The 27,789-nt window shown below is 44.6% G+C and overlaps 1 protein-coding gene across 11 annotated transcripts in view; it reads right to left on the bottom strand.

The window, feature by feature from the left end:
- The window catches only part of TLN2 (talin 2), a 490,123-nt gene that overhangs the window by 18,939 nt on the left and 443,395 nt on the right, over positions 1–27,789 (bottom strand). For all 11 annotated transcript variants that reach the window (XM_049905877.1, XM_049905876.1, XM_049905875.1 and 8 more), the window contains 4 exons: positions 25,806–25,991; positions 18,237–18,344; positions 5,468–5,573; positions 4,459–4,583 (listed from right to left, as the gene is read on the bottom strand). In XM_049905877.1, coding sequence (XP_049761834.1) covers positions 4,459–4,583; positions 5,468–5,573; positions 18,237–18,344; positions 25,806–25,991 — 525 coding nt within the window. The remainder of the gene's footprint in view (positions 1–4,458; positions 4,584–5,467; positions 5,574–18,236; positions 18,345–25,805; positions 25,992–27,789) is intronic.

Here is a 27,789-nt window from a genome sequence, read left to right as displayed (position 1 = left end):
GGATTTATTCTGTGACTGTTCGTTTATTCTAAATATTATCAACCTCCACTGACAAGTTAACCCATAACAGGAAACTCAACAGACAGAGTGCAGTCCACATTACATGACCTGTATTACAAATGTTTAGGCCTCACCAAGGTTCCCATAAAGCCCAATAACCCGCCATCCACACAGCTGGCGTGGCTGATATGGTTTATCCATGTTGTCATTAGGACCGGAGAGGAAGTTACGGACAGCTGGTTTGTGCTTCTTGAATTTTAACTGAAACCTCGATTAGGAAAATCACTAAATTGTGGATCAAGATAAAAATGGAACCAAAATGAAAACAAAATGTAAATCTAAGTGTGTTTGGAGGTTCTAATTCTGACTTTGATCCTATGCCACAAACTTGGGTTCAAACTTTCCATTTTTCCCCCAAGCATATTCCTTAAAAATCCATTACTGCACAAATCTAAGTTGTACATACTATCTCAAGCCCTTATGAAACATTGATAACCAAGATTTGTTTCTACAATAATCAAGTAATCCAGCGATACTGATACAGGTGTCAAATGTTACAAGAAATGGAATATACAACATGATGATTTAAAATCTACTTGTGATTTTATCATGTTCTTCCCTCTTCCTCACAAACTATATTAGGCACCCCCGGAGACAGGGCAAGACACTGTAGGAATATGTTTGATATATAGTTGGATTAAATAACAACCTAATATATCAAACATATCACACAGAGGCCTGCAGAAAAGGCATCCAGGTATGACTGCGCTTGAGACTAGACAGTACGGAAGGCTAAAGCTGTGGGGGTAGTCACCCACTGCCACAACTCCTTTACCTGTCTTTGGAGTCACAGGTCTGTCTGTAAGTGTGGAAATGGCGCCATTAGCAATACCATGTACCAGGGCTCACTGATATTCTCATTTTGCCATCACACCATCTTCCCAAGCAAAAGGTGAATTCAACAGTGCAAATTTGTTTTGTTAATTCATCTCTAGGAGATTCCAGGCAAAAAGAGATGCTTAAATTGTAAGGGCCAGAGATGGACTACGCTAGCCATCATCTTCCTAAAGCATGGACCATCCCACGTTTAGTACATGTACAGCCAAAGCAAGCACACAGACTGTCCCATGTTTAGTGTATGTACAGCCAAAGCCAGCACACGGACCATCCCACTTTTAAAACAGGCAACCTGAGAATGTGAGCAGAACAACTCACATAAAACCATTGCCTCTCCCAAAACTATTCCCCCCAACAGTGCAAATGCCCCCCAGTTATGGAAGGAGGGAATATTCACTTTATATTGAGAGTATGTGTATGTGTGTATGCACGTGAGAGGTATTGTAAGGATAGGGGTGTAATAGCAACTATTTATAGTATCCTTGGGATGTTTGGGTTTTTTGCTTTTAAAGTTATAGGAGAGGGTGGGGGAGAAACAAATAACCTCACAAGCCTGGCTGATTATGGTATCAGATTGGGGATTTTTTTTAACTGGGGGAAAATTCCTTTATGAAGGCAAAGGTATATTTTATTTCACATAGCTATTACTGTAATGTGGATGGCACTCCCAGACAGGCACAAACCCTGTGGTTTAGGTGTCTTCAAAATGGTTTTATAGAAAATATAATCCTTGTGGCGGGAGCCTCTGGTTATGGGCAGAAAAAGGATTCGGACCATCCTAAAAGACTCTAGAAGTGCCAGGCATCCTTCCTAATACAGATGAGACTGACCTAACGTAGGTACCCCGAAGTGTTAACACTGACCTGAACCGAAGGAATCCTCAGCGTTCCTGTGAGAACCCCACTGTACATGCAAAGGCCAGGCGGTCCTAGAGGATTGTAAGGAGTGCTCTCCAGCCCCTGCCACCAGCCACCACTAATTCTTTATGTGCTGTCATTTGGAAAACACCTGTTTTGTAAAACTTCTTCCCCATCGCTCCAGCTCCACCATGATTCTTGTGGTTCCTCATCTGTCTCCTCCTTCATACATAGCATTTTTTATGGAGTTGTCATCATAATGAATATATAATTCTGCATCCTGGGTTTTTTGTTTTTATTTGCTTTCACAGCATAAGTATCTTCTCTTCACGCTACACAGTCCTTTTGACCGTTATTTCAAATAACCTCACAACACGTCTTCAAGGAGACACCTAGGTCACACCCAACTTCTCACGGCTACAAACAAGGCTGCAAAGAGCAGGTGTCTCACAGACACAGAGCTTTCTTCCTCTGTTGGGTTTCTTCAGTGGGGCAGATTCCCAGAGGTGGGATTAATGTCCCAAAGAACATGGGTAAACCACAAACTGCCCCTCTGACACTGGGTCGGCACAAGAGGACTGATACTGGACTGAAACTGCCACCCAGTGCCTTCACCCACTCCTCCTAGCTCAGTCATGGCGGTTGGGCCCTGGCAAGGTAATTCACCCCTCAGAGCCTCTGACTTGCTGGGATGATAGCAGTACCTGCCTCGTGGGCTTGTTGAATGGACCAAACGTGTTTATCCAGGTAAGGTACCCAGAAGACTGCCTGGCACATACCTGGTGCTCAAACAGTGTGAACTATGTTCTTTTCTTTTCATTTTTTATTGTTGTTCAGGCCATCAGCTCAGGAGCCTACAGAGTAATTTCTATTTCAGGCCTCTTCCTAGGAGGGGGTTAAAGTCTCCAGTAGCTTATACATGTGATGATGGTGATGACAACGATGTGATACAGGCAGCATTTACTGAGTCTTAGTCTATGTCATCGAATTGTTATTAAAAATTCTTACATCATCTCATTTTATTGTTATAACCACAATCCTACAGGGGAAGAACTCTAATAACTTTTCAGCTCAGGAATCACGAGGTAAATACACGGCTGGACAGAGGAAACCAGGACTCAGAGACACACAAGAGCTCAGAGGGACCCTGCAGATGGACAAAGGGAAAGAGCAGGAATTCCGGGAATACGGTAAAGGATTAGTTCTAAGTTAGCATCAGGTGAATTCTCCAGAAGCAAAGTGTCACTGACATGGCCTAGGCATTCGCAGACAGACTCTTTCCTGAGAGGCTGCTTTCGATAAAGCACATAAAGAAAAGGAAAAACAAATTAAATTCCAAACCTCTAAATCTTAGTCAATGGTTGCTTCTGAAGTTCAAGGCACATTTCCATTTACCATTAACTTGATTTACAAAGCAGAAACAAAGGCATAACTGGGAAAAGGAATTTTCCTTCTACCCATACTTTGCTCTTAAGCTTGTAGGAAAAACAGTGACAATCTCAAACAACCCAGGACCCTCAGCTTAGAGGCCAGCAAAGAAAACGCCGGTGAATCCAAAAATCAGAAGCCAAAACTTGTGAACTACATCTTGATGAGGAATTAATTTTTTAAATGCCTTTACCAAGGATAGGACAACTATGAAGAGATTGAGTCTAAGAGTTCCACAGTGTTAAGAATGTTTCCGAGCTTATTAGACTGACCACATGCTTGTCTATTTTACATACAGCACTGGCCCAGGAACCGCTTTTGAATGGTTTGTTAGTATCCATCCTTTGGTCTTACAAAAAATGTGAAATTTTAAGCACATCTAAACTGGGAGATTCAACTTTTTTTTTGATAGGAAGAGCCAGATTTTATCTTTTTTAATGTACTCGGGTCCTCGGAAGGGGTGGGTAAGGTTTATAGGTACTAGTGAGAACTTGCTTGAATAGAAAGAAGATGAGGCCCCTGGATCACATTTTCATGTTGAAGATAGACAATGGGGGTGGGGTGAATGTGTGTGTGTTGGGGGGTTACAACTTCTTAACAGAGTTGACCTTTGCCCCTGGACAGCCCTGGCCCATAATCCTTTTATTTAATAGTTGTCCTCCTTACTGCCTAATCTAAAAATATCTCTTTTTTTATATGGTCGTTTCTCTTAACGTATACTCATGATCTCAAGTTCTAGATACTTATCTAGTTGACAGAAATAGTTGGAAAAAACCCATCAGCCAACCACAATCTCCACCACTACTGGAAAAGTCTGTTAATGGATACACTTTTATGACTCACCTGCCCTACGTTGAGTTTAAGAAAAGGACAGACCCAGCACTGCTATTTCTCTGTAAAAAGCATAATGGAAACCAGAAACTCAGAGGCTGAAAACTTCATATTCAGTAACAGGGAGTTTCTAAGGGACGTATCTAACACCTGTTTCATATAATAGAACAAATCAAGGTTGTAAACGCCCCTACTCTTCCTCTGGATACCCAAAGGTATTGTTATGGGTGGTTAGCTTGAAAGAATCACCCACTGGTTTTTTCCATGCCCTGTAGAAAGGTGATCGGCAGGTAGGACAGGTTTACAGCTCGATGGTGCTTAGAATCCAGTGCTAGTCCAACCACCTGGAAGGAGACAAGCGCGTGGCAGTACACCTACCCCACCCCATGGCCATTCACCAGAAGACTCACTGACATCAGACAAGCAACCAGAAGCGGATACTCACTTTTGGTTTTGCTCTTGGCTTCAGTTGCTCTAACTTCTTAGCAGCAGCCTCAATGGATGCCGCAGCCCCCAGTAATTCTGTTTCTGCAATGACAGTTGGGTCTTCTGGGTCCACCCACTCTGTTCCTAAAATCAGTCCAAAAGAGGGTCATTCTTGATAGCTGCAGACCACAAGGTACTTAATTAAGAACGACGTCTGGATGTGCATGGAGGGTGACTCCGTAAGCCTACTGCCTGCTGGCATTGTCCTAAGCGATTATCTCACTAGCTCTCACAAAAGATGATCGGGATGCAGGAGGCCTTCCTGATCCTGGGTTTCTAAATCAGTTCTCTGTACACCTCTACCACAGGAGCAGCCATCAATAACAGCTTCAAAAGTCAAGATCTCATGGACAAGGCTCGCTGGAACCTTATTCTGACTTCCAACTTCAAGCCCATGAATGCAAGTCAGCATCCTCAGGAGACTCTAGAATACGCCGACCTCAGAGATTGCCATTCTTTTCTCCTGAGAACACATAATAGCCACTCACCTCAAGTCAAAGGGAGGAACATTTGTGAGAAAAACTTTTTCCCAGTGAGCTGACTGCTTTCTTTTGGCCATGAAGGGGTGTGCAAACAAGGCACTTGGCACCATTTTCTAAACATGAGGGCATTATTTGAAGAATGAATGTTCTGATGAATGAGAACGTACATAAAAATAAATGGTAGGATCCTTAAAGAGAGAAGTGAGTGGTTCTCAGCTGATTATGCTATGTAAGTGGAAGTACTTTAAAATAAAGACTTGAGAGAAGACTTGCTTCAGGGGAACATTAATTTTTAAATCAAATCTATACTAGTTTGCTTAAAAAAAAAAGTACCTCACTATCCTTCTTCTCACCGTATTTGCCAAGAAAGGGCCTCCGTTAGCTGTGCTTTTTTTGCTCCGCTCAGCCCACCATGCTAGCACTGCCTCAGGGAGGTGCCGGCGATGCTGACCCAGGGACAAGAATATGCGAGAGACTCCTACTTACCTTTCATGGCTTCTGCCGCCTGGATAAGCTCAGTCACCGCTCCAGCGACTCGCTTGGAGAAAGCAGCCAACTGATGCTTGAGCTCTGGGGTTGGTTTCTGAAGAATCTATGGGTAAAAAACAAGTCAAACGCGTAAGGGGGAGGGGGTGGTAACCACGTGAAGCACACCCTTACTGGTGGGAGTGCGTGTGACATCCTGCGTGTAAATTGCGTCTTGACCCAAAGAGACTTCAGAATCTTGAGAAGGAACGCTGAAAACTCCCTGGGCTTCAGCTTCCTCGTGTGAGAAATGAAAAGTTGGGCCCAGTCAGGGGTGTCTCTAAGGTCCCTTCTGACACATTTCCCAAATGTCATAAAGGAGGTGAAGTCCTAAAGATGCATAAAACAAGTAACATGCCTACAAAAATTCCCAAGGGTAAGAACATTCTGAGTGAGCGCAAGAGCCCCAGGCCAGCCGGTGCTTGTGACAAAACAAACTGGGGTCACAGGGACTGCATGACCCAGGTGGGGTCTTGGAGACAAAAATCCCCAAGTGAGCAACAACTACCTGATCTGGAGACTCAGAAAGAACAATCTGTTTCCAGGGTTTCGATCTCAAGTTCTCCTGGGAGAAGTACTGCTCATTTGCCCTCTTTTGAACTAATTCAAAGGTTTTTAAAATTTGTTTCTCATTTTTTTTTTCTAGTGGCAAAAAAGGTACTGAAAACCTCAAACTCCCATCCAACTTGAAGGATACCCCCCACTGACTTCTCAAATTCTTCAAAGAACAGACCTTGGAAATGGGACAAGAGCTCCTCACGGCCCTCCACCATGGTTTTCAATTCAGTTTGCACCATCCTCATCCTTCCTAATTTTCCAAATTCCTCTCCCAACACTCTTTTCTGTTCTTCTTCCCCATGTTTCCCAGCAGTAAGGTTCAGATTTAGAAATTTTAAGGTAGTCAGGAGGAAAGTGCCAGAGCTGCCTGTCTTGGGACAGTTCTGGAGCCTCTGAGCAGGGGATGAAAAATGGGCTTTGGAAATGGAGAAACCTGTGTTCAAACCTGGCTTCACCTGTTACTGGTTTATGACACCGGGCAAATTACTGAACCCCTCAACCTGTTTCTACATCTGTAAAACCAGAATAATACCTACTCCTCCCAGGCTGGTGTAAAGATCAAATGGAGTAACACATGGGAAAAAGCTTGCACAGTGTCAGGAACACAGCAGACATTCATTAAACGTTCATTCTCTTCTTAGTGTCCCATGCCCTTTTTCACCTGGTTAGCTAAGTCCCTCTCTCTCAGAAGTCTGCAAAAATGGACCCTGGCCTGACCCCACCATACTATGACTACTAGGGAAGCTTAGTGAAAAAAGTCTAGGGCTGGAGTGTTAAAGACACACCCAGCATGGAGGACATTACGTTATACACTAAACTGATGAGTCGCTGGTTTTAGAGCATCACGTCACACGCATCTATACCCATCCTCCCTCCTCTTGCATCTTCTAACTTTATTCTGTATTTGCGATCATTCTAAGATTTCAGCTGGTGTGTTATTCTTGTTCTCTCACCCTAGGCCGTACACATAGCACAGACCTGTGGGTGAGTGAAAATGAACGAATGAATGAATAACAGACTGACACTACTGGAACAGGTCTCAGTGTGACAGCTCCCTAGGCCAGTCTCAAAAGGACATTAGAACCAAGGAGAGGTGGTGGGTAAGTGGGGAGCTTTTACTTCCTAATACAGCAAGTGGGCAAAGAGTTCAGTTAAGAACAGGTTCTGAAGTCAAAATACCTGTGTAACCCTGGACTGGTTATCCTCTCTCTAAGCCTCAGTTTGCTTGTCTATTAAATGGGGGTAACAACAGTCCTTTCCTCATAACTTAAGTTGAGATTATGTAAATTAATGCCCACAAAGGGCTTCAGACAGAATTGGTCTGGTGTGTGGCCTGGGCACCTGGATTGTTTAAAGACCCCCAGGTGATTTTCATGCAATCAGAGCTGTGGACCACTGCTTTAGGCTCACATGGTGGCATCTACTACTACTTAATTTTAAAATTCTTGTACTGTATGTGGCTGAAACAGTATCTGCTACAAGGCCACCAGGTGGATAATGATTATGGCTTCAGCGTCTGGATATCTAAGCGATCCACTGGAATCATTAAATGGTGTCTCTACAGTGCTTAAACCAACACAAATAAGCAGAGTTTAGGGTATGGTGGTGTCTTATTTACCTAGTGTTGCTATGACAGAAACACCAGAAGTGGATGGCTTTAACAAACAGAAATTTATTCTCTGAGTCCAGGAAGCTATTAGTCTGAGTTCAGGGCACCAGCTCCTGGGGAAAGCTTTCTTTCTCCATAGGTTCTGGGGAAAGGTTCTTGTCATCAATCTTCCCCTGGTCTAAGAGCTTCTCATGCTCTGTTCCTGGTGCTCCTTTCATGGTGCCATGAGGTCCCTATCTCTCATTTTGCTTCTCTCACCTTTTATCTCTTGTAAGATAAAAGGTGATGCAGGCTACATCCCAGGGAAACTCCCCTTACAGGGATCAGGGCTGTAACCTGAATAAAGGTGTTAAATCCCACCCTAATCCTTCTTAACATAAACTAATCTTGCCTCATTAACCACAGGAAGAGTTTAGGATTTACAACACATAGGAAAATTACATCAGATGACAAAACAGAGGACAACCACACAATGCTGGGAATCATGGCCTAGCCAAGCTGACACATCTTTTGGGGTGACACAATTCAATCAGTGACAGGTGGGGAAACTCATACTTAATGGTGAAAGACTGAATGCCTTCCCCCTAAGATCAAGAACTAGGTAAGGATGTCCGCTCTCATACCTCTATTGCACCCTACACCAGAATTCCTAGGCAGTGCAATAGCGAAGAAAAAGGAATAAATGGCACAGGGATTGGAAAGGAAGAAGTAAAATTGTCTTTATTTGCAGATGGTATAATCATCTATATAAAAAATTCCAAGGAATTGAACAAAAAAAGCTACTAGAACTAATAAGTGAATTTAGCAAGGTCACAGTACTCAAGGTCAATATACAAATGTCAATTGTATTTCTATATATTAAAAGAAAAAAAAACAAACCCACAGCCGTCGATTCCAACTCATAGCGACCCTATGGCATTAGCGAGAAAAAATTGGAAACAAATTAAAAAAAAATACCATTTATAATATAAAAAGTTATGAAATATTTAGGCTAAATTTGACAAGAGCCGTGCAAGACCAGTACACTGAAAACTACAAGTATCTTTTTGAGAAAGATTAAAGACCTAAATAAATGGAGAGATGTACCATGTTCACGGATTCAAAGAGTCAATATTGTTAAGATGTTGATTCCCACCAAACTGATCTATAGATTCAATACAATCTCAATCAAAATTCCAGCAGGATTTTTTTGTAGGAATTGATAAGATAATTCTACAATTTATTTAGAAACGCAGAAAACTTAAGATAGCCAAAACAGTTTTGAGAAAGAAAAAGTTGGAAGTCTTAAACTACTTCAAGACTTATTATAAAGGTGCAGTAATCAAAACAGTGTGATACTGGCATCAAGATAAACTAAATCAAAGCAGTAGAAAAAAGTTCAGAAATAAATCCATACATAGGGCCAAATGAATTTCACTAAAGGTGCCAATGGAACTCACAGGGTAAGTTTTCAACAAATGGCGTTGGAACAATTAGTAGCCATATGCAAGAAAATAAGCCTTTTCTTTCATTTTAGGACCATGACTGTTTCCTCACAGTATATGTATAAGTTAACTCAAAATGGATCATAAACCTAAATATAAGAATAAAAACTACATAGAATAAGAAAAAATCTTAGTGACCTTGAGTTTGAAAAAATAAAAAAGATTTCTTAAATAGTACACAAAAAGCACAAACTATAAAATAAAAAAATTAATGAATTTTGACTTCATCAAAATCAAAAGTTTTTGATCTTCAGAAGACACTGTTATCCCTACAACGGGATGCTACTTGGCAATAAAAAGGAATGAAGCACTGATACATGCTACAGCATAGGTGGACTTCAAAACTACCATGGCTAAGTGAAAGACACCAGGAACAAAAGACCACAAACTGTATGATTCCATTTATATGAAAAGTTCAGAACAGGTAAATCTAGACAGACAGAAAGTAGATCGGTGGTTACCTAGGACTGGGAGTAGGGGGTGGGGGGAGGAACTGTTAATGGACATGAAGTTTTTTTTTTTTTTTGCAATGATGTTCTAAAATTATATCATGTTTATAGTTACACAACTTTGTAAATATACCAAAAACCAGTGAATTGTACACTTTAAATGGGTGAATTTTGTGGTGTTTAAATTATATCTCGATAAAAAAAAAATTTTTTTTAAGGCCATTTAAAAGAAGAAAATAAACATGGCATGCAAATGAAAGATTAGCACAGGAAGTAGGACTGTAATTTAAAAAATAATTGGACAACTTTTGCAAATGGACATGTTCAGTTTATCTCAAATGCTTAATATCTGAGATACATGCTTTTTTTTAAAATAACTTTTATTGTGCTTTAAGTGAAGGTTTACAAATCAAATCAGTCTGTCACATATAAGCTTATATACACCTTACCCTATAAAAATACTCCCACTTATTCTCCCCCTCATGAGTCAGCCTGCTCCCTCCTTCCAGTCTCTCCTTTCATGACCGTTTTGCCAGTTTCTATCCCTCTCTACCCTCCTATCTCCCCTCCAGACAGGAGATGCCAACACAGCCTCAAGTGTCCACCTGATACAAGTAGCTCACTCTTCATCAGCATCTCTCTCCAACCCATTGTCCAGTCCCTTCCATGTCTGATGAGTTGTCTTTGGGAATGGTTCCCGTCCTGGGCCAAGAGAAGGTTTGGGGACCATGACTGCCGGGATTCTTCTAGTCTCAGTAAGACCATTAAGTCTGGTCTTTTTATGAGAATTTGGGGTCTGCAACCCACTATTCTCCTGCTCCCTCAGGGGTTCTCTGTTGTGCTCCCTGTCAGGGCAGTCATTGGTTGTGACCAGGCACCATTTAGTTCTTCTGGTCTCAGGATGATGTAAGTCTCTGGTTCATGTGGCCCTTTCTGTCCCTTGGGCTCATAGTTATCGTGTGACCTTGGTGTTCTTCATTCTCCTTTGATCCAGGTGGGTTGAGACCAATTGATGCATCTTAGATGGCCGCTTGTTAGCATTTAAGACCCCAGATGCCACACTTGAAAGTGGGATGCAGAATGTTTTCATAATAGAATTATTTTGCCAATTGACTTAGAAGTCCCCTTAAGCCATAGTCCCCAAACCCCCGCCCTTGCTCCGCTGACCTTGAAGCATTCAGTTTATCCCGAAAACTTCTTTGCTTTTGGTCCAGTCCAGTTGAGCTGACCTTCCGTGTATTAAGTATTGTCCTTCCCTTCACCTAAAGCAGTTCTTATCTACTAACTAATCAGTAAATAACCCTCTCCCACCCTCCCTCCCTCCCCCCCTCGTAACCACAAAGGTATGTGTTCTTCTCAGTTTACACTATTTCTCAAGATCTTATAATAGTGGTCTTATACAATATTTGTCCTTTTGCATCTGACTAATTTCACTCAGCATAATGCCTTCCACGTTCCTCCATGTTATGAAATGTTTCACAGATTCGTCACTGTTCTTTATCAATGCATAGTATTCCAATGTGTGAATATACCATAATTTATTTAACCTTTCATCCGTTGAGGGACACCTTGGTTGCTTCCAGCTTTTTCCTATTGTAAACAGAGCTGCAATAAACATGGGTGTGCATATATCTGTTCGTGTAAAGGCTCTTATTTCTCTACGGTATATTCTGAGGAGTGGGATTTCTGGGTTGTATGGTAGTTCTATTTCTAACTTTTTAAGAAAACGCCAGATAGATTTCCAAAGTGGTTGTACCGTTTTACATTCCCACCAGCAGTGTATAAGAGTTCCAATCTCTCCGCAGCCTCTCCAACATTTATTATTTTGTGTTTTTTGGATTAATGCCAGCCTTGTTGGAGTGAGATGGAATCTCATCGTAGTTTTAATTTGCATGTCTCTAATGGCTAATGATTGAGAGCACTTTCTCATGTGAGATATTAACTTTTGTTTTACTTTCATGTATATCTAATTCTATCTGCACATGATTTTTCTGTTTTTTCAACTCTCTGCAATGCTGTCATCTTCTTTTTTTTATAATATACATTTGTCACCCCCTTCCCAAAACACTGTTATGAAAAGAAATAGCCTGAAATTATTTGCAGAACACATATCTGACAAAGAATTTACATCTAGAAACTCTAGAGTAAGTTCTCTAAAAACTCAGTAATAAAAAGATAAACCATCCAATAAAAATGGGCAAAAGATCTGAGCAGACACGTCATTGAAGATATAGGGGTAGGAAACAGACACAAAAAAGATGATCAACAATGTAAATTAAACTATAATGAGATACCACTACATACCCACCAAAATGGCTAAAATTAAAAAAATGGACCATACCAAGTGTTGGCAAGGATGTGCAGCAACTGGGACTCTCATACACTGAGGGTGGAAACGTAAAAGAGTACAACTACTTCAGAAAACAGTTTGGTAGTTTCCTAAAAAAGTTAAACATTCAACTCAGACATGCCACTTCTAGGTATTTACTCAAGAAAAATAAACATATATTTCAATATGGAGACTTGTACATAAATGTTCTTAGCAGTTTAAACTCGCAAAAAGCCAAATGTCCATCAACAGTTGAACAGATAAGCAAATTATGATATATCTGTACAATGGAATACTTCTCAGCAACGAAAAGGGACAAATTCTTGATACACAACAACAAGGATGGAATTTAAAATACTGACACTGAATGAAAGAAGCCAGCCAAAACGAGTACATGTTACATATAACTCTAGAAAACACCAACTAATCTATAATAACGGAAAGCAGATCAGCAGTTGCCTGAAAATGTTTAGGGGACAACAGAGACAGTCATGATTTTGATGGTGGTGACAGTTTCAGAGATGTGCCCATACGTCAGTACTCAAAGTATGTGCTGCGTATTGTGTATCAGTTACGCCTCAATGAAGCTGAAAAGCAGGGTTGAGGATATGGTGGGGGGACTCACTTAAATTACCAGAGTCGCAGTTAAAAACTCACAGCTTTACAAAAAGAGCCCTTGATGGAGAGAGAAAGTGACCCTTCTCTGTGTACTACGACCTGCGAAGAAAGGAAGAGCTAGATGGTAAAGCACCCCAGCTTGGAAAAGGTGGGAGGAAAGCAGTTCTACGATTTCTAATAGCAAGCAACAGACAGAAAAAAATTAAACTTCTGCTGGGAAGTGAGTGTAATTTCAGCTGTGCCAGAGATCCCATGCCTTGGCTTTACATAAATACTGAACTGTCACTGCTGCAGAGGCAAAGTGACTGCTTCCTGTCCTACAATCCAAATCCCCCGTGATGAACTGGCAAATAGCAAACACATGAGGTCAACACCACTCAAATGGGCACCTCTCAGGCTTCCTACAGCAGCTTCCAATGCAGCGGGGAGCCGGCTCAAATTAGATTCCGTTGTTGAGACTGGACTAGATTCTCCAAAGTAAAGGATTTGGAGTCTCCAGATGCTAAAGGGTCCCAGCCGGGTGTCTGGGTGCGAACGCTCTTAGCGGTTTAAAGAACGTTTCCTGTGTATGTGCTGATGGATCTTTGAGGCAAGAAGGGGGAGGCAGGAAATGGCCCAGGGTGCACAGCTCAAAGGGGCCCAAGATCCCCCAAAATTAAGAATGCTAAAATCATGTCAGCCATTTACCTCTAAAGTGAGGAAAATAAGAACGGAATTGGGAAGGAGTACAAAATTATTATTAACGTATTTCTTTAAAACATAGGAGTCCCAAGCAAATAGGATGAATGTTAATTAACAATATTAGTTACAGATGGTGGCACATGGCTGTTGCTATTATTATCTGTATTTTTAAACCTTTTCCAAAGTAAAACTAGTAAGACATACAAACCAAACAAAGGTTAAGGGTTCTTGACTCTAAGGTATTTTAACTGAACGAGCACACTTTCATGTGCTTAAATTTAAGAAAAGCAGCCCACTGAAGATCCCTTAACCTCCTCCTGCCACCTGAGAGGGGGCTGAACTTATTCCTGTAAATCGCTGGATACTTTCTCTGAACCTCAATTTGTAAAAAATGGGCAATTAACTGGCCTTTCTCCAGGTTTCAAGAATCTTACCAATTTTATTTGAAGTTGTTAAACACAAGGGATCGATTTTTCAAGAGCAGGGGCAGTGCCCCGGGTTAAGGAACAATATGACTTATGGACAACTCAAGCTGGCCCCTTTAATGTTACGTAAATTTGCCCTCACTGTGAAGTGACTGAAATACCCCCTGCTTGCAAAAACTTCTTCATCACAATCACCTTCACTTGCTGCAGCTTTTAAATCACTGAAAAGGCCTGGAAGTCTTTTCTTGCACTAAGACGGGGCTAAGTAAGAACCATGTGCACCTGTTGTTCCCACTTAAGGACAAATTCAACTGAAAGACACGAATGGATCTCGTTTGTAGCCCGGGGACTGCCCATACCAGGAGGATTATCATAAAGATCTCCTGGAATGGTCCTCATTTATGCTGACTGTCTTTTCAGAATGGAGCTACCTGGTCATCTGATCACACATGGTCTTTCCGTAAAGATCCAAGGATGGGGAGGGGTCAGTAAAAATTGCTAGCTTATTGCTTTTTTTAATCCACCACCCTCAAATGCCTAATCTTAGTATTCTTCTACCCTAAAGATAATTGCAACAAAAACCTGATGTTCCTATAAATAAGCAATTTGACTATCACTTTCTGTCTCAATAAATCCCCTCAGAAAATGAACACACATTTCCCGGTTGGGGTCTCCTCAGCCTCGTGGCCCCTGGGCTTCTCCAGTGTGGAATATCTTCCCTTGCTCTCGGACTCATTTTAGCCCAGGTCCCTCTCAAAGTCTGCGTTGGAAAGGAGTCAGGGCTGATAATGTGAAATGTGAACTTACTTTTAGCATCAGGCCCAAGTAACCACAAATGTCCACAGTTTGTCACAGGGATTCTACAGTTTTCAGTTAGTACCCTGTGTTATCAAACGTTTATGATAACCCCCTGGAAGCACCTTATTCTTGCTATAAAATACCCTTCAAAGAAGATGTTTTAGCTTTCTGAGGGGAACTAAAACAAAAGGCAGGAATGAACAAACAAACACACAAAGCTATTCTCATTCCTACTACCTTGGCAGTCAGAGTTATCAGCACTCGTCACCATCAAGGTACAAAATCATTCTTCTCGCAAAAGACCAGAAAGATTCCTGTATGTTTTATAAAAATAGTCCTAATGTCATTTAGCTTCTCTTCCTGTTAAAAAATTCCTTTGAGCACCAGTTACCTTCATTTCATGCCATAAACCAAATAGCCATGGGGAAATAGGACGTTTGCATTTCTGCTACAATTACGTGGCACAAGCACAATAATTTAATTGTATAGAAGGATGAAAAGAAACACAGGTGGCAGGCTTTGAACAGACACATAAACCACTCGAGCTTGCAATGCATAAGGTTGACGAGTCCTGCTTCTATAGTAAATACAAGAAGGAACCCAAACAAACTGAATCAGCTAAAATGGGAGCAGGCCTGCGGAGAAGAACATTGGGTGGCAAACTGCAATCTGCTCTAGCCCAGGCCCTGGAAAAGAAGGCAGTGGTCCACACACCTCCTTCCAATTTCCGGCCCCCACAGGCACCTTGCAGATCAAACCCCCCAAATTATGTGTGATGTTGGGTCTTCCTGTGGCAAGTGCCCTGCTTCCTGTGTCTCAAAAAGCTGCTGCTGATCACTAGGGCTTAGGTCTGTCAGAGAGATGAAGCAGCTGTTAAGCTGGGGTCTGTGGATGTGTGGACTGGGAATGGGTCCTTAATCAATTGCTGTCGAGTCGAGTGGACTCATGGTCACCCCATGTGCATCACAGTAGAGCTGTGTTCATGGAGTTTTTAATGGCTGACTTTTTGGAAGCAGATCACCAGGCCTTTCTCCCGAGGCACTTCTGGGTAGACTCGAACCTTCAACCTTTTTGTTAGCAGCCAAATGTGGTAACTGTTTGCACCACCCAGGGGCTCCTAGGACTGGTCCCTCCAACACTAGAACTTCTCTAATGTTCACAGAGGCCCTGGGCCCCTCAGCCTCTCCTCAGGGGAGGAGGCCAACCATTTGCCCACCCCCTTGGATGCCATCTTATTTTGCTCACCCAAAGAAGATGGGCATGGAGAGGAGAGGTGAGGAGGGGGGAGGAAAGGCTTTGGCAAAAGAAGCAACTGGTTCCCCGACAGTGGGAAAGGGTTTAGAGTCCACATGAGGTCAGCGAGGGAAGCCATCAGGGCTCCATTTTCGTCCTCTCCTGGGGGAAACTGCTCAGGACAAGGACAGGCACCTGCCCTTGTTCACAAAGCAGCACTCTTCTCCCCATTAGCAGCTGCGTTTTCACCGGAGCGAGAAACGGGAGATCTTCACTCCATTAAACATCTTAAAGGCTGTCCGTCCCTTTTCGCCCAGGTTTCTGGATTTGTGGGAGATGAAGCAGGCACGGGACTCCTCTTATGCAGCGGCATTCCTGTTAAGTGGCTCACCAGAGCAAAGGTGGAGGTGCCAACCCCATGGCCCTGTGTACAGGGGCCTGCACCCACAGCTGTGGCTGGTCTCAGGACCCTCTTTCTCCTGGCCCCTGACCACCCTCCCCCCACAACACTGCTTGAATCAGGTAGTACGGTGCCATTTATAAAGCCCAGACAAGAAAGTGTGGTCATGTGGCTATTTATGAGACAGGGTCATGACTTGAGCCTTTTAACCTAAGCCTAACACTGTGTCCACTATACTTTCCACTTTCAAATATAACCAGGATCCATGTAACTAAGAACATATTGTTCCATTACAGAAACATTTCCTTTTGGAAGCCTTGCTGGGTTCATTCTCTACTTTGCATTTCCTTCTAGGCAGGCTCACAGGCTGAGCAGCTGTTAACTATTCCAACACATACAGCTAGCCTGGCTGGTAAGGCTCTTGTCTGTGAACGTTGACTGGCTAACAAGCTCTTTTCTTGGCCCGGCTGTGATAACGCTGGTTTCTATTCATGAGGGCTCAGGCCTAGGGAGCCCAATGGTAGTAATCCCAGACTGACTACTCTCCCAAAATAGACTTCTGCATTGACCACGGTTATCTGGGTGAAGAATAAAGCAATGATCTCTTAAAATACCTAAAATGCTTAACACAAGGTAATTTTTCTGTGAAAATATATACAGCAAAACCCACTCCCATTCCACAGTTTGTACAGGTAAGCATCAGTAACATTGGTTAGACCCTTACACTGTGTCAACATTCTCCTTATTTCTGTTCTATTGTTGCACTTTCATTAACTTAAATCCCTGCCCCCCAACGTTCTCATCTACACTTTAAAATAGCTGTTGGCCATTTGGTCTTATATAATTTTTTTTTTTTTAAAGAACACAATACACAAAGGTGATGATCTTTACTCTTTGGGCTAAACTGTTGCTTAGTTTAAAGGTGACTTCAGGGGATAGTTTCAACTCAAGGTTTGAAGAGTAATTCAGGGCCACAGTCATGGGGCTCCTCTGGATTTGTTTTTTAAGAAGACAGTGAGATGTTAGAATAAGCACAGAGCCAGGAATAATAAGAATTGGGATTCAGCCTCAGGTCTGTCAACGAGAAGCTGGAGTACCTCAACCAAGAGGTCCTCTGGGTCTCGGATCCTGCCTCTGCCCAGCCAGCCTCAGGCAGATGTGTACGGACAAAATGAAAAAGCTGTGTGAGAATGCCAAGAAATGAAAGGCTGGACTGTCCTCCTCTAGGTACATTCTTTGTGTATCTGCAGGTGGCCTTTTGGACTCTTCCTTTCAGTTTTGGGAAAAGCAAGGGCAGTGATGGGAGTTCTCCTCTGGGGGTATCTCCAATTCCAGAACACACTCATGACCTGCCCAGAACTCCCACATTCTAAATGTGGCCCCTGGGACTCCAAAGAGACAAGTACACTGCTCTGTTTACTTCTTGGTTTGGTCTTTAGGGTCTGGAGGGAGTGAAGTCACCCCAGGAGCTGGAAGTGCGCACAAGACTGAGGCTCACCTGTAAATATCTGCTCAGCCATGACCCCATCCCTCCCATCCCTCTAGGTGTCTTCATTTCAGCCTTCTTAATCCAGCTCCATGCTGGGCACAATGGGCTCAGGGAAGGTCACTGCAGGAAGGTCACTGTGGTGTGATCTAAGCCATTCATTCGAAGACTGGAAAAGGTTGAGAGAGGCTACAAGGTCACCTGTTACACTGGTGATGTTTCTCCCTAACTTGTCATGGAGGCTGGGGTGGCTTTCAGGAGAGCTTTCCCTGTCCTCCCAGGATGAGTGGGGTCTTCACCACAGGACCTCCTGACATTTCTGCAGGGATGGCACTGACCACCCAACCTGCTTTGTCCTTCACTTTGCCCACATTCTTCCTCTTCTTACATCGCCCCCATTTTGCCTCTTTGAGGCATGCAATGGAGGAGTTAGGCTCTCCTGGACTCCAGCTTCCTCAGACTACACTTTTATCTCTATGTGCTGGCTCAGTGCAATCTGAGAGAATTTTCCACCCAGCCCAGTCCCAGCCGTACGAGCGGTCCCAGGACAATGCCCTCAGAGGGGTTTTCCTGGGGAAAGGACCATCTGCATCGAATCAGCCATGCTGCACCCTCCCCGCATATGACTCTTCCCCAGCCCTGGCCCATGCCCCTGCTCACCACCAAGACATGCTCAAGGAGGTCCAGGTACCCGAGGGTACACTCCGTCCCGAACCGCAAGGCTCTGGTGCGCACCTCCTCACTGACATCAGGGTGGAAGGACGCTTGCTGGGGAGAAAAAGGATTATTGACATCTTAAAATAGGAGCAGCCAACTGACGAGTGGAACAAGGCGGCAAGCTGGGGTACCTACTTTGCAGGGTTGTGTAGCCCTGCACCCAGAGAAAGACTGATTCCAGAACTGACCCTGCCTTGACCCCAGTGACTCCTTCGAGGAACCCTGCCTTGACCCCAGTGACTTCTCTCAGGAACTCTGCCTTGACCCCAGTGACTTCTCTGAGGAATATCCCTGACCCTGTCGTGACCCCCTGGCTCCTCTGAGGAACCCTCTGACCCCTGGCTAGAAGAGCTGTCCTTCCTCCATGTTCTCCTGCTACCTCCTGTTTCCTTAGCAGGTTGTCTGAGCAGTCTGTCTTGACTTTGTTAGTGCCCTGGGGTCAGATTACAGAATAAACTGAGTCTATCTGGTTTCTCCTCCCTTCTTTTTTTAAAATGTAAAAAAAATCCACATGTATTAAAATGTCCAGGAAAGGAGTCCTGCAGGCCCCTCCCTGCCCACAGCCTAATTCCATCCAGGTTCTCAGCCCTCAGCCTGACCAGGCTGCAGGTGCGGTGAGGATTCTCTTGAACAGAGCCCCCTGACTCCTGGGAAACCACATAGAGTGAGCTCCCCAGTCCCCTCAGAGGCACCACAAATAACTGAGACCAATTATACACGATGAGATAAGCAAACCAGGACATATGGTAAACATGGCCTCCTGCACATTTTTCTCATGCGCGTGACCTGCCAACTTGAGTCATTCATGATCTATCATTTCAGACAGTATACCCATTCACAGGGTTGCCAGAGGAAATGCAGAACGCCCAGTTAAACTGAATTGCAGATAAACAATGAACAATTTTTTAGAGTAAGTCTGGAATGCCCTGTTCTTTTGCTTGCTACATCTGGCAGCCCTACCCATTCAGCCTTCCATCTTTTTTACAGCCTCATTCTGCAAAGAACTTGGGCCAGGGGAGCAGGGGGAGGGGCAACTTCCAAGAACACATAAAATAGAAAACTGCAAATAAATCACTAACCGGGACCAATACAAAATACACATTAGGATAAAAGGTCATGGCCAAAGGAAGTACTGACTGGTTCCCATGTTTCTTTCACTCAAGCACCTCGCCCTATGAGTGGGAACACCTGTGGGTTCTCCCCTCCCACAACATCCCCACCACAGGAATGGAGCTATTCCAGTGGCCAGTGTCTGTCACTCATGAGCCTGGTTTTGCTCTCTGAGGACTAACGTGCGTCAGAAACAGGAGCCAGAGGTCAGGGCCATAATCTGAACCACTTTCTCATTTTAGTCATCCGTGTATCCCTGTGTCTCTAACCGCATGCACAGGGAAGCATGTCTGGTTTGATGAGACACCACTGTAGACAGACACGGGCTGTGACATGACTCAGTGTCACCTCTGTTAGGTTATGTGCAAGGCCCTTATTTCAGGGTCATGAGAGGTGACAGTGAGGCACTCCTGTACAGTGCTGGTGGCTCTGTAACCTGGTAGAACCCTTTGGAAGAGCAACCTGACAACAGTTAAAATGTCATACCATTTGCCTCATGAATGCAACTTCTGGGACTCTCTCCTAAGGAAATAATCCGAAGTTTTTTTTTTTTTTTCCACAGAAAAAATGGAAACCCTAGTGGCACAGTTAAGAGCTACAGCTGCTGACCAAAATGTTGGCAGTTTGAATCTACAAGGTGCCCCCTGGAAACCCTATGGGGCAGTTCTACTCTGTCCTGTAGAGTTGCTATGAGTCGGAATCAACTCGATGGCAGTGGGGAAAAGGGCAGGGATAGAAAAAACAGATATGCCCAAAGATGTTCACTGCATTATAGCTTATGATAAAAGAAATTATAGACCATCAAAATATCTGCTAATAGGGGAAAGATTATATTCATTAACAGAGTATTTGGTAGTAGTTATTTTATAATGACTCACAGCAACACAGAAATTGTTAAATGAAATAAAAACCCATTGCCGTTAATTCCAACTCAAACAGCAACCCTGTAGGATAGAGCAGAACTGCCCCATAGTTTCCAAGGAGTGGCTGGTGGATTTGAACTGCCCACCTTTTGATTAGCAGCCGAGCTCTTAATCACTGTACCACCAGGGCTCCTGTTAATTGAAACAGTGGATGTAAAATTGTATCTACCATGAACATATGCACATGAAAGAAAGGCCAGAGAGAAATGTACATTAACTTAAAAACCCACTGCTGTTTAGTTGATTCTGACTCATGGCAACCCTATAGTACAGAGTAGTTTTCAAGCAGCAGTTGGTGGATTCTAACTGCCGACCTTTTGGTTAGCAGCCTAGCTCTTAACCGTTACGCCACGTTAATTTAGAGTGTAGGCACACCTTTGTGTCTGCCTGAGGAATTAGGAAATCCTCCCATTCTGAAAAGTCTCTTTATGGAAGCTGGTTGCCACGTCTTTCTTCCACAGAGCAGATGGTGGGTTCAAACAGCCGACCTTTCAGTTAGCAGCCGAGTGCTTAACCACTGTGCCACCAGGACTTCTTATGTAATTTACTGCACCTCCATTTTTGGCCTAGCCACCCTGTCACTCAAGGAGCCCCAGTGGCACAATGGTTAAGCACTCGGCTGCTAACTGAAAGGTTAGTGGTTCAAACCCACCCAGAGGCTTCACAGGAAAGAGACCTGATGAACTACTCCCGTAAAAATTACAGCCAAGAAAACCCTACGGGGCAGTTCTACTCTGTTATACAGGGCCACTAGGAGTCAAAATTGACTTGATGGCACCTAACAACAACACCACGTTACTGCTCAGCTCCAAAGTTCAAACACGGCAAGTTGACCCTTCTCTTGGCATAAAAGGTTCCCTTCTTGATGTACCACTCAGAACCCCTGGTTCCCTATACACCTTTCTGTACGCACACTCTTTCTCGCAAGCTGCCTCACTTTCTTTCTGCAAAGGGGTGGGAGATATAGCAGACCAAAGGAAATGTAAGTATCGATAACTTTATGAAATACATTCTATCCTAACGGGAGTCTCAGGCTCGGCAGTGACACCTGTCATCTCGGCTTGTGAAGCTGACATACAGCACTCTGGCTAGTATTCTGTCCTGCAGAATCAGGATGGTCTGATCCAGGGGCAGTGTAATGGAGAGGGACTGAGCCTGGACAAACAGCACCTAGCCATTTCTCTACTTCACCACCTCCCCTGAAAACAGGACAGCCTGCATTACAGAGACTTGGAAATCTGAGCTCCTTCCATTCTACCCTAATCACGGCCTTGTTTTCTGTTTCGCTTCCCTTTTTCATTTCATGTCTGTGACATGGGGACAACAATGCCTGTCATTCATCAACCACAGCGACCTTGAGCATTATGGCTGGGGGGCCACAGGCGGTAGAGAAAGACTGGATGAGAAATCAAAAGATCAGTTCTGGTTCTGATGGCAAATAGCTATGTGATCTTGCTCATGCCACACCATCTTTCTCAGCCTGTTTCATTATCTGTCAAATTGGGATAATCACACTTGCCTTCCCATCTAGCACCAAATGATCTAATATGTACAACAGTACTTGCAGAACCATGAGGTGCCTTGCACGTACAACATGATGGCATTCGGGCCATGTTCTGCCAGGTAGGTTCTATTCTGATTGAGACTGCAATCTGTTTGGATGGATTCCATTAAGCATGTCAAAATGGCAAATACTTGTGGCCTCAGGATAAAGTCCAAACTCCCTTGCCTGGCATACATGGTCCCTCATGAAAATGGTCCTACTTACTTTCCCACCTTAGTCCTTCACTGCACCCTCACTCTCTAACCTCTATCATGTCCAGGAGAACCATAAATGTGGTGCTGTGTCCCATGGCCAGGCCCTTGCACACACCATTCCTGCAGCCTCCCTCTCTCTTCACCAAACCAAACCTAAAACCACATCCACTGCCGTCGAGTTGATTCCAACTCATAGCTACCCATAGGACAGAGCAGAACTGCCCTATAGGGTTTCCAAGGCTGTAAAATCTTCATGGCAGCACACTGCCACGTCTTTCTCCTGCAGAGCGGCTGGTGGGTTCGAACCACCAATGTTTTGGTTAGTAGCTGTAGACTTTAACCACTGAACCACCAGGTCTCTCTTTACCAGTTACCTCCAACTCATTCTTCAAGGTCCAGCTGAAATGTCACTGGCTCCAGGTGGCCCTCTCCAACTCCAAGGGTTAAGTTTCCTTCCCGCAGTTAGAGTATCTGTGGCTTCACACTATCTAGCATTTACCATCCTATACTTGACTGGAAGGAGCTCCTTGAGGGGGCAACTGGTCCTCTTCTATGCAAGATCCCAATGCCTTGCAAACTGCTTTGAGCATAGCTGGTCAGTGCTTCATATACACCAAGTTCCCTGAATGGACTTCAGAAAGCACCTAACTTCCAGGAGGAACATATTTACCACAGTGGGCTTAGGTGGACTTCCTGCAATGAAGAGCACAACAGCAATGGCTCCAAGACTCATGTCTATTCATTTGGTGCTAATCCTGGCCTTGGCTCTCCATCTATTCTACCAAGAGGCTACTGGCTCCATGCCAGGTCCTGTGCCTTGATGTAGGGACACAGAGAGGAATAAGAGCCAGGTCTTGCCCCCAGGAGCTCCCAGTCTACAGACGGCCAGATCCCCAGCACACAGACACAATCACAACCCACTAACCAAGCCAAGTGCTCCAGGACTACAACACAGGGCCCAACTGCCTCTCCTTGCATTGCAGGTGGGAGGAATTTGGGGGGTAGGTGGGCAGTGAGCCATTTGAGCTCGAAGGGGAGGATGTGGGTTGGACATACAAGGGGCTTCAGAAAGAAGGGCACATGTATAAGAATGCCCACACAGTCTGGAACAAATGGGTTTTTTCACCTGTTACCCCAGTTCAAGGCAGCCATCAATATAACACTTCTTTTTTCTCTGTTCTAGGACCTCCATTTCATACCCCATAACATATGCTTCTACAACATCTTCCAATTATGGGAAGGGTTTATGTAGCTAGATCTTGAAATTCTCAACAGAGGACCCTTTAGGTCAAGGGCAAACCAAAGACCTCCACTACAGGCAGAATCTGTGCTAACCTCTCCCCACATTCTGTTTCCATCATGGAGAAAGAAAAGCTGTTGGCTGGGAGTCAGGAATCCTTGTTCTAGTCTTGGATGCTTCACTAACTAGCTATGAGGCTTCAAGAAAGACACTTGCGTTTGTCTCCTCATCTGTAAAATGGAAACAATTTGTGTTTTAGCTAAGTAATAGAACTTTATAACCAGGTGAGATCATGGAATCATGAAAGACGCTAAAAAATGTCTGACAGCATAATTTCATTCCCAAATCCAGGGACCCAACCCCTAGCTGGTGACAAGGGCATAAACTAAGATCATCACAACTATCAGAAGACTTTGGACCTATGCGTCTGGGTCACAAGAGCCATCCCTTCCATGGGGCCAGGGTCTCCCACGTTTGTGCGGCTTTCTTGCCAGCCTCTCCTCTTTTCCTCAAGAGCTAACTGCTGGCTGTGGCATTGACTGCATCGGGGCAAACTTCCCTTCTTCTCTAATGCTGAAGTCTTCCATGTCAGATCCTCTCCCAGGTGCCTCCTTACAAAGAAGCCACATAAACAGGTTTTAAAGGCCCTTTGACCTGTGCCTCAGTGCCTCAAAAGGACATGTGTAAAGTAACAAGTTCTTCTTCAAGTAGAGAAAGTATATAAGTAGGAAAAAGTGGTTCACCTCAGCCTGCAGTTGCACGCAGTCATGATGGCCAGACCCCAGCACAGAGTCATCAATCACATTTTCAAGGGTGAATGGAGGGGTTAAAGAAGGTCTTTTATTTAGATAAACACCTTGGCAAATGGCCGCTTCCGTGCTTATCTTTCAGCCCACGGTAACCCACTGGCATTGAGGTTGGGCTGCCTGGCTCCTGGACACTGATCTTGGCATTAATCTTGTTGGCTATAATGGCAGCTGACTGGCCAGAAAACAGTCTTATGTGGCTCTAACTCAGTAAAAGAAAAATGACCATTGAAGTTGAAAGAGTAAAGTGGGTGGAGTAGAAGAGGGGGCTGTGGTACATTTGGGAGCAGAAGGTATCTGGGTAAGATCTACCTACAGCAATAAAATCCAAGGAATACGAGCTTCAATTCGGGATATCCACTGCCCTCTCTTTCCATTAAAAAAAGAAACAAAAAACCCTCAGAGTTCTAGAGGCACAGTTTCTCCCATTGAGGCTCTTCCTTGAGGAATTATTTCTCCCTGAGTGCTATAGGTACAGAGCCCTGGTGGTGTACTGGTTAAGAGCTCTGCTGCTAACCAAAAGGTCAGCAGTTCAAATCTACCAGGCACTCCTTGGAAACCCCATGAGGCAGGGATACTCTGTCCTGTAGGGTCACTAGAGGTCAGAATTGACCTAACAGCAATAAGTTTTCAACGGCTGTAGGTACAGGGGACTAAAGGATTGACAAATTAGACTAGTGAAAGCCCTGTTAAGATGTGGGTGATAACTTTCAATCTCTGCAGTCTCCCCAATGCCTTTTCAAGGCCGTGTGAAGCCTGTGCCGGCTTCTGAGGGGCCCTTGAGAAGCCATCACAGTTGGACTTCCCACCAGCTCCTCACACAGAACTCACTTCACCACAGAGAATGGCTCTATTCCCTCAGACTCCGAGCTGTAATAGCTGGTTTTCAACTTCTGTGATAAATCTCCACCCCGTGCCCCTTGCCATAGTGGGAAGGGGATCATCCATCAGTCACTGAGTTGAGTCAGTCCCTGGGGCAAGGCTGGCCTGACAAGGGTGAAGGCCCGGGTTGGAGACGCTTAATAGACACAGAGGGATGTGGGGGCTATTGCGGCTCACTCTCTCTCTTAATTAATAAAAAATAAAGGTCACGTGGCACAGGTTGCCATGGCTCCCTTACCAAGCACGGGGCTCAGGGCAGCTGCCCTAGCTGCCTACCCAAGGATCCGAAGAGTTCCCCCAAGGTGTCTGACGTAGATGGTGAAAACACAATCCCCTGGAGTTGTTTTGTTCCTCGACCTCACTTCCTCACACAATGATCGCAATGCCTCTCCTAACACAAAATGGCCAACCTGACGGAGGTGGGAAAGGGTCCAGGCAGAAGAGTGAACACAGTTTTCACTGGGAAGACTTGGGATGAAATGCCACCATCCCTGCCTATGGTTCTCAGAGTGACTTATATAGCATTCTCTGCAAGAAGGCTTCCTGCCTATTTAGGAAGAACTGAAAATAAAAGAAGTGAGGGAACTAAGTCAGCAGGGCAGAACCCACCCCTCTCAAACACAAAGCCCTCCCAGGAGTCATTCCCACAGCCGACGCCTGTGCCATCAGCATTCCTTTTATTACCAAGACCCCTTCTACACGTTCCAGCCCCTCCCCTTTTCCAGACTACACCAAACCACTCAATCACAAGAGAGAACTGTCTGTCCATCCCAAACAATGCCCAGGCCTCTACCTTGCAAGCTGTCAGCATGTCTGACACGGCTTTCCGGCTCAGGTTGGCGGTGGCTATCACGTCCTCCTGTCTACATGAGTTCCCGGCTGCCACAGCCTTGGCTGTTGCCATGGTGATGCCTTTTGTCATCCTTATCGATTCTTCAGGTGATGATGTCTTTTCAGGTACCTCCTTTGACTGGAACACCTGGAAGTTAGAAATAGAAGGGGTAAAAAAAAAAAAAAAAAAAAAATCAAAAAGGGAAAGACAAAAGTGATTGATTCCTCTCTGACCAGGCTTGCAGCTCACTGTCTGAAAACTGAGCCTGTAACTGGAAGAAACCAACAAATGGCAGGAAATTAGAAATTTAATTTGACTACGGTAATACCATTTCAAAGTTCTTGCACCGATAAGCTTCTAACCTCCATTCTCAGCATTCGCGGGATAATATGGTGAGGGAGCTGTATCTACAGGGTTGGCCCGACCGTCTGCAGAAACTGACACCTAGTATTTGCAGACTCTCCATCCCAGGAAAGGGTGCCGTGTGGCTTCCCATTCTCTCTCCCCATCTCTCCTGGTGCTTCTGCGGTTCCCTGAAACTCCGCCATCCCGATGCCAGTTCTGGGGCAGGACTGGCCTGGATGCACCACTCTGGACTGTCTCTCTCTAAGGGGGTGTGGGGGTGGGGAAATGAAGCAGCCAGTTCCTTCTATTCTTAGTCTGTCTTACAAATATAACTGCATCATCGTGCAGAGGCGTTCGTGTGGAGCGTGCCACAGTGACACTGTGAATTATTTAACCACACACACACATACACACACACACCCCTTTAAAACAAAACCAAACCCTTTGCTGTCGAGTCGATTCTGAATCATAGTGACCCTACAGGACAGAGTAGAACTGCGCCATAGGGTTTCCAATGAGCGGCTAGTGGATTTGAACTGCCGGCCCTTTGGTTAGCAGCCAAACACTTAAACCACTTGTGCCACCAGGGCTCTCATACCCCTGCAGAGAAGCGGAAATAAATGAACCATGGTAAGCAGCTGTCCTACTTCAGAGCCCCACCTGTCCGTCAAGTCAGCCGTCTCTGGTGGAAGCCCATCTGTCTTGTCTCTCTAACATAAAGGATGGTGCCCTGGCTGTGTGCAGAATGTGTCTCCATTCCTGCAGATGAGGATGCCAGCCCAGTGTGTGGTGCTCTGTCCTCAGCCCTAGGCAGCCCCGTTTGCAGGAAAAGCTTCCTAGAGCCCTGCCCTCAGAGAGAAGGGAGGATCCAACCAGCATTCTAGCCCTGTGCTAACTGGTCAAATACCACCACCACCCTGGAAATGGGCAGCTATAACTAAGCAGCCCAATACCAAAAATCTCAGGTCTACCCTGGATGTTAGAGTGGAAGGAAGGCCCCATGTAGAGTCCTCCAAACTCACTCTGCCTTTGTGGCACACGCTCCTTCAGCGACCTCATACATGCATGTGGACACACACACTGGGTGAACCCTAATGCTGGTCAACTTAGATCGGCCACATGTCTGTGATTTCCCAGGGCAGCCCCAGATGTCAAATCTCCTCTTCTGGTGTCACTGGTAGGCCCACCACACTTGTCACACGTGTGTCCAGGCCTTTGGAAGGAAACCCCCCAGCCTGGGCAGCCAGGTGAGTGCCAGGCAGCAGGGCTTAAGGACACCTGTGTTTGTATGGTTGCAGTTTCTCCTTGAAAGTATGAACCAAGCACTACATCAACCAAGGCTGGGCTCATAAGGACAGGACAGAAGAACCCAAGCCTCCATCACCAAAACCCAACAGACTTGCTTATTTCAAGTGCTGACCCTCAGGGGTATGTGACCTTCACAAGTGACGTTCTGAAGATGCAGAAAAGTGACGGCAGAGGCAAGCCAAAAAATAGAAAAGGCTGAATCTGTGATAGATGTCCTATTTAAAAAAAAAAAAATCTGTTGGGAACCATTCATCTTGGCATATTTCTATTTGTGGGGATTAGGGTAGATAAA

This window comes from Elephas maximus, chromosome 13 (assembly GCF_024166365.1).
Source record: "Elephas maximus indicus isolate mEleMax1 chromosome 13, mEleMax1 primary haplotype, whole genome shotgun sequence".
Taxonomy (NCBI): Eukaryota; Metazoa; Chordata; class Mammalia; order Proboscidea; family Elephantidae; genus Elephas; species Elephas maximus.
The sequence above is the reverse complement of the archived record's forward strand: the minus strand, read 5'-3'. Positions and strand labels throughout refer to the sequence as shown.